The following is a 12428-nucleotide window of genomic DNA, read 5'->3' on the forward strand; positions in this document are numbered from 1 at the left end:
CATTCACATTCATCATGCACACACCACGTTCATAAAGGAGCATTGGTTCAACAGTCCTTCCATACATTCCTACTTTGGCTTCTGTAGACAGTTTATGTCTTCTCAGTCGTGTGTACACACCCTGATAACTTCATACCTCTCCTATTCGGTGATGCTCCTCCAGTTTTATTCCGCCATCAGCTCTTATATTTATTCCCAAATATTTATTAAAAAATAATGAACCGCTTTCATTTTCCTACCATTAACGTTAGCAATCATTGTTCCATCTTTGTGGTTCTTTTTCCTTCAGGCACACTCACACCAAAACAGCCACTCTCCTGTCTACATATTCTAACTCTGTTTCAATCATAAAATCTTAATGACTCGTAACAATACATCTTCATTCTTTCAGTCTCTCTTTCAACTTTTTTATAAGTTTTTTCGAGGTCCATGCCTGCCGCAATTTCTAAACTGGTCACATATCTGTTTCATTGTAAATATTTGATCCGTATACCTTCTCCTTTCACTAAACCGTGGAATGTTAGATTTTTGCCAAAGCAAGATTATTGTTTTAGTCAACATACTCGAAAATATAATATATGTAGTGCAGCAGTTTATTTTAGTATTGTCATTATTACGTATTATTTTAACAGTCTGAATTTAGAACCGAAACTATTTTTCATGTTGTGTAAATTGGATAAATTATTAGTGATGAAATTGTATATTTTAACGAGATTCTTACATGCTGAATATTTTCTGTACTATGTATCTCGAACATTTTATTATAATTTTGGTCATTATAATACAAAAATTCCCAAATAAGATTCCCCTCGTTTGGTCTAAAGGGCCACATGAGGCTTTGTATTGACTTCAATACTTTACCATCACGTACAGGCTACCATTTTGCAAGGATCAGCTTAGCTATACCAATTAACCAATAAGTTCACTTTAAGAATTTATATAAGATCATTGAATAAATAATACTTCCCTGGATAGTATTAAATGACAAAATGAAGAAACAGCCAACTTGGATGGGCTGTCCTCACCCTGCATTGAAGGTTAGCGGATAGTCAGAATGAGTTCAGTACCTTAATTAATTATTTCGAAGGGTCATAATAGAAACTGGCCGGCTTGTCCTCATTATTGCCCTCACCTTTTCTGCAATTCATTATATCTTTTGTCAGTGTCTTCACTAATATCCCATCTGGCCTTGCATTGAGATTAGCAGTGCTGTATTAATATTCCCTGAAAACCTGTATTTGCCGTTGTTGTTATCATTAGAATAAAACCTTCGGAAGAGACACTCTTGTATTTGGCCACTAATTACCTACTTATCTTAGACCACATTGATCTTAGAGGGTAACTGTATTTCTATAGGTCCTTATATCTAAGCAGAAAATGAGAGAGAAATCGTAATGGGGTATCTTGATATATTTTTTAATGCCCTTTTCATCTCTACGTCTTTTCTCCCTACTTCAGCCACTGGCACATAGCCCTTGAATGAACGCTTGTGTGTGTGTGTGTGTGTGTGTGTGTGTGTGTGTGTGTGTGTGTGTGTGTGTGGGGCGTTGTGCGTAAGGATCTCATTAACCTGTGGTTTTCACTCACTCGGTATCGAGGCCTGGTTGACTTCAAGGGTCTAAGGATTTCTTAAGACGTTTGTTATTATGAATAGAAAGTTTCCGCACACTCGACTGCACACGCATAGGTGCGCGCACATTGAGTGCACGTTTTTAATTTTCGTCTTATTCTTCTCCACGTATAAATTGGATCTTCCAGACTCTGCCGCAATGTTTGGGTTTAGCACGAGACTTTTTTTCGTTTATTTCATTTGTCAGATTTCCGTCCTTTTTCTTTTTTTCTTGGAGTCATTTCTTTCTTGGAGGTCATTTATATTTTCTCATATTGCGGTATTTGAGTTTTCCGGATTTTTGCACGATCTTTTGCAGTTTACTAGAATTTGTTGATAGTGAACCAATATGTTACCAGTACATATATATATTATATATATATATGCATTTTTATTGATATATTGAAGCTGGTATGTAGGTTTTTTGCCGTTCGAGAAAGGTAGCTCCAAAAGGTGCTCCTGCAATCTTAGCCAGAATTTTCTCATTAGTCTTATGATTTGCTAACCCTAGCTGCGACCCACTAGAGTCGACTAACTAAATGCAGTTAGTGCTCTGATCCACAGGAGCACAGTTTGGTGACTAATTTTATTATTGTCGTCGTATCCTCTTTGCTGTTTTTCTTAGCACCACAGTGATAAAAATCTTGCCCATTCTACATATGAGAAGCGTTAACTTCAGTTCGTTTACTTTTATGATTTTTCCATTTTTATGCTATTCTACTTTTCGTTAATAACAAATTTCGTGTTCCTTCTATCTTTAGCTTGGAGGTCATGAGGAAGAGGAGCATGGGGACGGTGGCGGGTCATCATCGTCCCAGCCTCGTCAACATAGTTCGTCCCAAACTTCCTCCCATTCTTCATCTCCCGACCACCGGGGCTACGATGATCAACCCATCTACGTTCCTGGCAGATATAACGTGAGTATGGAAGAGGCCTGTACTTCATAGACCGCCTACCCCCTCCTGCCCTCTACTATAATTCTTTCTTTCTCGAGACTGGTGGAAACAATTTACCAAAACCATTCGTTGGGGATGGAGGTAGAATACATAATTTTTGGTATCATTTTCTTGCTTTAATATTTCTTGAGCTTTAGGAAGAAGTAAATCTAATGAAAGAGTAGCGAACGGAATAAACTCTGTGCGGCAAATGGTAGACTTTACACACAGATCTTTCTTTACTATTTTCGCTCTTGATAAAGAAGGGCTCTCGTTTTTTTTTCGGAAAATTAATTCAGTTAAGGTTATCTCCACATTTAATTGTCTGGATTTTGTACGTGGTCATATTCAAATTTCATAGTTGCTTTAAGAAAATCAGTGCTTGTTCGTTTATGGTGTTAATCATTCTAGCATAGTCTTGTGAACTTTATTTTCTTGTATGTATGTTTAATTTTGGGAGATCCCTTTTATTGAGGTGGTTGGCTACCGTATTCTCTCTCTCTCTCTCTCTCTCTCTCTCTCTCTCTCTCTCTCTCTCTCTCTCTCTCTCTCTCTCTCAATAAAATATTGAGTTTATCTGCATCAGCCATGAATATCATAAATAGTCGATGTGAAATGAGAGGATGGTTATTACTCGCCGGCTCTTTGTGAAGTGAGTCGAATGTTGATGTTTGATTTTATTGTTCCATTAAGATTAGCCGCTATCTCGTAAAGGCCGACGGCCTTCATTAAGGTCGAGTTATTTAATGCTGAGAAGGGCGTCTTTCACCTTTACAGCCGGGGTAAATGGATTGAAGGTAATGAGATCGGTTTATAGGCATGGCGGGGTCATGGAGAGAATCCCCGTATTACTGCTTCACGGCTCGCTAACTAAGCTTCTGTCTGACGGATTTATTGCTCCGGACCGGAGCTTCTTCCTTGCATGGGCTCTTTTCCCTCGAAGCGGACGTAGTCGCGTTTGTCTTTGCTCTGGCTCTGGTAGTCTTGATTGGAATGTGATAAATAAGGTTTACGGGGCAGCCTTCTCCTCCCCCCTTCTCCCCCCCTCTCTCTCTCTCTCTCTCTCTCTCTCTCTCTCTCTCTCTCTGTGAGCAACTAATGTAATGTTAGGAAAAGTTAGGTGAAATTGGTGTCCCTTGATGGAACCCTGAAAGTTCCGAGAATAGCAGTATTTTACTAGGCAACTAATGAGAGCTTTTAGTGATGTTCGGAAATTTATTGTGGCTTTCAAGGAATTCCGCTTTAAGAAATGTTTCGGAAACAAGCGAGAGATTTGTGTTGAAACCGGAATATTTTGGTAAGGTAATAATTTAGATGTTTTGATAAAAGAATGCATTTAGGGGTAGTCAGGGGTTAAGATGCACAGAAAAGGCAACCGGTGTTATGCAGGCAGTTATTAAAGGAAGATTAAATTCATTGTAAATTGTGAATATTAACTTCAAATGGAAGGTTGATAATTCAGTTCTGCTCATGAACAAAAATATTGCTTTTGATTTGATAATTCACTGATGAATATATATATATATATATATATATATATATATATATATATATATATATATATATATATATATATATATATTTATTTTTATTTATTTATTATTTAGTCTTGACGCCATAGGATGTACAGGAAGAAGACGGCATATTCATATTTATCTTTACTAATCAGGGCAAAACACATATTGGTCAGATTGTGGGCTGGCGGACAGAAATATTTATATTGAAGAAATATCTGTTTATGTTTATTAGTGTCACATCTTTGAAAGTTGAAAAATCAGAAAATTTCGTAATTTTTGTGTCCCCTTGTACATATGACATTTGGATTTATTTTGCCTTCTATACCTATTTGTTGATTAATTTTTAAGGTAACCTCTGGAATGATCCTTTGCTGTTAAAAGTAATTTTTCCCTATTTTTTCTTCAGGTATAGATTTATGTTTTTGACTGAAATGTTGTCCTTTATTTTTTATTTTGTTTGCCGTTCGGTTTCATTTAGAATATTTTTTTTCGAATGTCGTTAAGCGGTTGCTTCTGAGCCTTTTATTGGTGTGATATGTTTTAGAGGTACTGCGGTTAGTCCTGTAATATCAGGTGAATAAAACGTTAAACGTGTATGGGAAATAACTGTAACTGTATTTTTTAGTTATGTAATATCTTTTTGAATTATTTTATAATTAAGTAGGTCACTTAACACTGATCACTATGCTAATTAGACTGCGTAACTGGACTGGCTTTGATGAAAATTGCATATTCGTTACCTTTTGGTAGTCATCCTTAGGAACAGGAGTAGTCAAATGTATAGTTTAAAAAACCACGGTATTATTTAGATATAGGAATTATATATTTTACACATATAAGATAAACCAACATTTAAGATTTCGTTCCTTTGCGGAGAAAAAAAAATTTTTCGTCTTTGACTAGATTAGATTTTTTAAAATCTTTGACGGCAATTAATCTTTTTCAGTTTATCGTCTCTAGTCGTCATGTGGTCTTAAATTACGCTTTCTGTAACTGAGGGGAATTTGATGTCAGTGCATTTGCCTGTGAAACAAACAGCCAAAGGCCCTTTTCTAACGAGACCTGATGGAGGCAGATAATATTTAAGAGAATTAGTGTGGGACTTGACCTCGAGGGAAGGACTGTTTATTAATGCTGAGAAGGCCAAGAAACTGCAGTATGTTGCCAGAAAACGACATGTTCCTATATCCAGGTTTATGGAAATTGTTTAGTTTTGGATATCTATTTACTTTTCTTGTTAATTTGTTCTTCATTTCATCTAGATTTCATTTTTTTTCGTTCCCCTTGCACTATTGTATTTTTCAAGTTTTATGCTAATTTTGCTTAGAGGATATTATTATCCGCTTTTTCCATGTTCTGTTTGTATGTATTCCTATAATGAGACACAATAACAATAATGTTATATGTTGCATGGGTTGTGTTTTTCCAGATTTCATTTTCCATGATCTCATGGGAGAATATTTGACACGGCCAGTGTACATGATTTTATTTTTTGCATTGTTTTTTTCCCATGTCAAGTAGTTTCCTAACCTCTTCATTCTCTGCTTGAATATTTGTGATTCCAACTGTACACTATTCTTTCGATGTTAAAAATCCGTAAGGAATGAATCCGTGATTTTTGTGTTCATTTTTCAACAAGGAGCTTTCTCCCAAAATTGAAATGATTAGCATGAGAATATTTTTAAGGGCGACAGTGTATCAAGATATTCAGGTTTTTAATGAGAGCTGAGAGTCATTCCTCATCTCCACTTAGAGTATTGTTGTTCGCTAACTCTTTTGGTTCTTCGGGCCTCATTGTTACCCATTTATGCTCATATCTTACCTTTTTCTGTTTGATGTTTCTAAGTGTTTAGTTTTAGACTGATGTAGCCAGCCGCGTTCCCATGTGCCCACAGTGACGTGTGGGAAACTGTAGCCAAATGAATATCAAAGAAATGAAAGACTTACTTAATTATAGTGATGGAGAAAAAAGAAAAATTTCAAGGCAAATATATATATATGAAATGTTCAAAAACGTATAATTAATAGTGGAGCATAATATATAAATAGAAACCCAAATGTGAAAAGAGAAATCAATGAGACATTAATAAAATACAAAAGAGCTTAATGAACACTGAAATATTCTGCTGTTGAATAAAATAAGGAGCACGTTATAAGACCGTTTGTGTGCGTGTCCCTTGGCAACTGTGGGGCGCCTGCTAACTATCGTCATGATGACCCTCTTTGATGGGAACACCGCGGTATGATAGGACTTGAAAGAAATTTGTTGAATAGAGTTAGTTGATAAAATTACCTCAGGCGAGCTCTTTTGTCGGCCTCGCTTTATTGCAATACCTTAGATGTAGAACCAGCAAGTGGTTCTTTGAATACCCGTCTAATTGCTCTATACGGTGAATAGATGAAACATAATCCAGATAGTTTAGATTCGACCAAAAAGTGGAGCATTTGTTAGTTTCGTGAAGCCTATAAATATACCTGATAATGCTATTCAAAATTCGCCTGTCTCTTGTTCTCACGGTGAGAGACACAGACAGTGTGTGTGTGCGTATGTATGTCTGTGCGTGTGTCTGTTTGCGTGCATGTGTGTGTGTTTGTGAATGAGTGAGAGAGTCCCTCGAGGCGAAATAAGTGTTATTTGGAAAGATGATGCTGAATAATATACTTTGCAAGGAGCTTAGTATTAATCGTAGCAATTCACGTTTGCTAATAGATTCACAATTTCGTGAAAAACAATCTGAGTAATAAAAATCCATAATTATATAGTAAAAAGTCTTTGGTTCTTGTTACATAGTAATATATTTACCATATAATTGTGGGTTTTTATTACTCAATTCACGTTTTGTATGAGGATTTGCGTATATATATATACATATATATATTTATATATATATGTATATATACATATATATATATATATATATATATATATATATATATATATATATATATATATATATATATATATATATATATATTGATCGAAAGTTTTAAATATGCTGTGAGGAATATTTCACTTTCGAGATTTTGGGCATCACGTTTATTGGAATGGGTCATCTTTCTTATTTAAAGGTGCCTATCCAAACAGGAGGAAGATTTTGGAATCAGAATTATTAAGCCAAACATAACATGATCTTGACAGAAGAGAATTTAGAAGGCAGGCATCTTTGACAAAACTTCCCCTTATCCTCCCATTGAAAAGAAAATACAAAAAGAACGGCCATTTAACTATTTCTTAATAAATCCTTGATCAACCCTGTAATCCAAGGCAAGGAGATCAGAACTGTAATCCATCTCCTATCAAGAACAGAATGAATCTCCTAGAAGAAAATATATCCGGACGTAATACATTCATAAATCCAAACCGTTTCAGATCAGACACTTTTTTGCTCCATATGGATGTTGTCTCAGTAAAACCTCTCATTATCCACCGAAATAAGAGCTGATGTGTATTGACCGGAATATATATATATATATATATATATATATATATATATATATATATATATATATATATATATATATATATATATATATACAGGATGTCCATAAAATCTCTTTACAATTTAAAAAATTTATTACAAAAGCAAATGGACAGATAAATATGTGGAAATTATTACAAAGTGAGGAGTAGATACTGAAGATTTTTTGCCTTATTTAATACACCTCTGTATGGGCACCATTAGTTGCACGGTGCTCAATTTCTTGCCATGGTCGTTGTAGCATAGTCTCATCAATGGTGGCAGTGACATCAGTGAACGAGGTGGCCAGGGAATTGGGCCATCCCTTCCAATCCACCGGTCTGGAAATGTTTGATTTAGGAACCCACGAACATGCAATCCCCAATGTGGTGGTGCACCATCTTGGTGGAAAAGGTCATCTAGTTATGGTGCTATATATTCAGTCAAAAGGTCACGGTAAACATCTGCAGTAATTGATGTCTCGTTGAAGAGAAATGGACCAGTGACTGAATTGCACATGGTCCCACACCATACATTCACTTTTGGACTATCTCGGTGAAGTTCCCTAGTCACATGGGGATGTTCTGATCCCAAGATTCTCACATTATGTGCGCTCAGTTTCCCTGAAATATGAAAGGTTGCCTCATCACTAAAACAAACTCGGTTGAGGAATGTTTCAACCTGAGAAATTCATTCCAGCATATTAACTGCAAACTCGAGTGTCTGTAGGAGTTGCACTTTGTAAGCGTACAATTGCAAGTTCTTGTGTAGGACTTTGTGCACTGTTGAATGTGGTAGCTGTAAGTGTCCGGCAGCAGTACTGATGGATTTTTTAGGAGAACGATCAAAGGCTTGTCTTACGCGATCGATGTTTTCCTGAGATGTTCTTGGTCGTCCATTCCTCCCTTTATCCAACACTGTCCCTGTCTCCATAAATTTCTTGTGCCATGCACGAATTGGCGGACATGACGGTGGATCTCTTCAATACTTTGTTCTGTAGTTTCGCTGAGTATGCATATCCGTTTTAATTTCAATAAACCATGACACACATTATGCCTTTCTTGTTGAGTAGCCATTTTTCAGGGGTCCATTTAACAGTACCTCTTTTATCAACAGGGTACCTGAAATACACAAATGCAATGTGATTGAAAACTTTGATAACTGCTAAATACATAGAACAAATCTGAGTAAGATATCTCATCATTAGCTTTTGTAATATATTTTTTTTAATTCCAAAAAGACTTTATGGGCACCCTGTGTATATATATGTATATATATATATTATATATATATATATATGTTATATATAAATATTATATATATAATATATATATGTGTGTATATAAATTATATATACATATACACACACACGCACGTAAAGCTGTATGTGATTCATTTTGTGGGGGGGGGGACTTTTTCATTGGATTTATCGCAGACTTAATTCCAGTGCTGCTTCCATTTCCTTTCTACAATTGAAATAGATTACTATGGATTCCATTGAATAGACCGAAGGTATAGTTTTTCGTTTATGTTGTGTAGGGCGAAGTCATTTAATGAAATCATACACTGAGTAAATATTTTATTTATATTTACCCGAATAACATGATAAATATTCCCTAGATTGTCCTAAAGGGAAATTTGAACGTGATTCAGAGATCACTCTCCAGACAAGCCTTTTAATGATCTGACATGCTATTCTTTGATTCCACCGGAACCGTTCTTTGCGTCGTTTTCTACATTTACGAAATTGTTTCACAAATGCACTTTAGCAAATTATCTTGAACGCATTTAGAATAAGAGGATTGCGTGGCTCGGTATTATCAAAATGAGACATTCTATTTAATTAAAGGAAGAAAAGAAAATCGCACAACATTGAAATTCAGCATTTTAGTTTCCGTATTTCACGGAAGAATATTCAAGTTGCTGGAAATCTCAGGTTTAACCTTATTTTCGCAAAGGCCATTTGGTTCATGTTTCATTTCTACGCTGACTTGCAATTAAAATCATTAAGAACATTCAAGATACCTAGCTGGTTGCAAGAGATAATTCTGTGTGTGTGTGTGTGTGTATGTACAGTATGTGGGTGAAAATTTTATCCTCCCAAAACCTTATTAGAGAATGAACTTAAGGAAGTGGATTTGAAATTCCACAAGCTGATGAGTGTCTCGTATAGTTTCACTAAGGCATTATTGGATTCTTTTGTTGATTGGTCAGCTTCCAAGAATCCCTTTTTGTATGTTTCTCTCTCTCTCTCTCTCTCTCTCTCTCTCTCTCTCTCTCTCTCTCTCTCTCTCTCTCTCTCTCTCTGCAGTGTCATTGTATGCATGAAGAAATGAACACGTTTAGGGAAACTCAGTGTAATGTGTCTGACGCAAGGATTGAGTTCCGGATTTGACGGTGGAAGTTAAATCGATGAACTTTTATAGGATATTTGAACTTGGGTGATTCTGAAAGCTCCCACTGCATGCAAAGTTATTGAAACTCGAATGAAAAGAGCTGGGTTTCTGTGTTCTTTGAAGTTGTTTGGATGATGTAGGAGGAGAGTGGTGATTGCTGCATTAGTAATGATTGCAATATCGATCATTCCTTTCTTGATTGTGGATGTCCCGAATCATCACCGCCGTGATCATGATAATTAACTTTAGTCTTACGGATGAAAAATTAGAGATAATCTTAGGACACACTTCGAAGAAGGTAAATTGGCTTTTAAGTTCTTCATTTCTTTATGATTAGTTTTAATGGGACTCAATGAGTTCTTAAGCTTGTCACTTTTAGAAGACTCACTTTCAAGAGTGGTTTGATATATCATCTGTTATTAACGCAGAACGTCAACTTCTTCCATCTTGGATTTGGTGCATTTGCTTGTAGAAAGTTCTGGATCGCATGGGTCTGAGAATTCCTTCTAGAGTGCATTTAAGAGATGTCCTTTTTATCATTTCGGATGCCTCAACCTGCCCTTGTTGCTTATTGTGAGCTGACTACAGAGCAATATTGGCTACGTTGTTAGTAATTTTAGGATAGTGATATCATTGTCATTTATTGACAGCTTAAGTTTTTAAATAGTGTATTGTCTACGGAAATATTCTCCAAGTAAGATATTATAAGTGAAATGTTGTAGATATTACTCATATTTTTACCGTCGTCCTTGAGGAATTATTGCTTTATGTTTGACTTTTAATAGTTTTTTTGAATTAGTTTGAAGTTGTACATTTGAATGACGGGGAATACATCAACAACAGTCATTTTACATATAACTTTACCTAGAGAACAATTATGGCTGCAAAAGCAGTTCTAAAACTTTATACTATTATCAATACTGTATTATGTTTTGAGTATCGTTGAAAGAATGAGGGAATAAAAGCAGAACCTGTTCAGGAGACATACAGATTTCGACATCATTATGATAATAATTCCGTTGTTTTTACCGGACCTAAATGTGGATGTGTTACGTTCCTATTTTTTGTAGAGGCTGTGCTGCAGTGATTATGTGCCGCTTCAGATTGTCGTGTCTACGTCACTGTCCTCTTTTTTTCAAAATTTGATGCATTTTCTTTATAATTCGTTCCAATTATTCGAGGACAAAGTCCTGAGAAGTATAAAAATATTATTACATTTCACGAGCATTGACAGCAAACCCCTGGTTGAATTCTGTCGTCAACACTTACTTATATGTGAAGTGACGTCTACTTAAATTAGATTGTCACTTTCAGTCATTTCTCGATAATTTTGTTTATGACTTACATGATAAAGTGACAATTTGCATATTTTTCAGTCATTTGAAATGGATTTCCCTTTTAGTCGAGCCTTCTGGTAATGGAAATGATTGCTGTGAAATACCTAGTGAGATTGTTTTTAATTTTTCTTATTGTAGCTAACACCAAGAGAAGTTTGTCACAGCATGACGTATGTCAGATCTTAGTAGATCATGTGCTCATAAGCAGAATTAGCAAATCAAGCAAATGAATCGTTAGAAAGGAATCGTTAGGAGAAAGCCATGCATAAGATTAAAAAGTTTGTAAATATTTTCTTGTGTATTTTGATGAATTAGTGGTAATATTGTTACTGTGTCCATCGAACAAGGTTGTTTCACACAAAGCGGGTAAATTTAGACATTGATCGTTTGGCCCATACCAACTGCTTCCGACTGTACTGTAAAGATGGTTTAAAATTGAACAACTTGAGATTATCGTCATTTATCATGAACTGTAAATTTTGCTAAATGCAGAAAGTTAGAAATGAGGTGGCCTACGGCCAGGGGAGAGTCGACGATTTCGTATAGAATTGTAAAAATCCACAGAGAATATAATGATAATAGAGGATAAAACAGAAATCAGAGTCGAAACAGTGAGATGAACCTGTGAAATTGTATACCGAATGGAAGTAATCATGCTCTGTCATGGCGTATTTTGATATTGAAAGCGTTGACGCGCATAGACAGTTTTTATGTCTGCATATGCAGAGCTGCGATTAATTTCATGTAATTGGTGTATCGGTTGCACTGTGTATGAAATGGAAAGGGAGTTAATTCCAAGCATGATTCAAACTTTCATCTACAGTTCGTACTTTCTCCCTCTCTCTTGCCCTTACTAGATTTTTGAAGATTTGATAGACAGGCAGTGCAAACCGTTCGTACTGAAAGCTTTGGTGAACAAACAAAAGAATTAAACACCAGGAGTTGAGAGAGAGAGAGAGAGAGAGAGAGAGAGAGAGAGAGAGAGAGAGAGAGAGAGAGAGACCTGAACAGGGGCAATAGCCACCTGAAAGTAGCACCAGAGAGCGTTTGAAGCTAAACAGAGGCATCGGAGCTGAAGAGAGAGCAAGCAGGCGAGCCCATTACGCCGAGTTCTAATCTTTGCGGTTCATGAGGGTGTGAATGACTTGAACTCCGGATAACAAGAATATTCTTCGG

At 35.9% G+C, this 12428-nt stretch overlaps 1 protein-coding gene across 1 annotated transcript in view; it reads left to right on the plus strand.

Moving 5' to 3' along the window:
• LOC136837770 (uncharacterized) overlaps positions 1 to 12428 on the plus strand; it is a 1038075-nt gene that overhangs the window by 619950 nt on the left and 405697 nt on the right. Inside the window, exon 4 of the mRNA XM_067102702.1 lies at positions 2371 to 2526. Within this exon, the coding sequence (XP_066958803.1) occupies positions 2371 to 2526 (156 nt within the window). The remainder of the gene's footprint in view (positions 1 to 2370; positions 2527 to 12428) is intronic.

This window comes from Macrobrachium rosenbergii, chromosome 4, assembly GCF_040412425.1.
Source record: "Macrobrachium rosenbergii isolate ZJJX-2024 chromosome 4, ASM4041242v1, whole genome shotgun sequence".
Taxonomy (NCBI): domain Eukaryota; kingdom Metazoa; phylum Arthropoda; class Malacostraca; order Decapoda; family Palaemonidae; genus Macrobrachium; species Macrobrachium rosenbergii.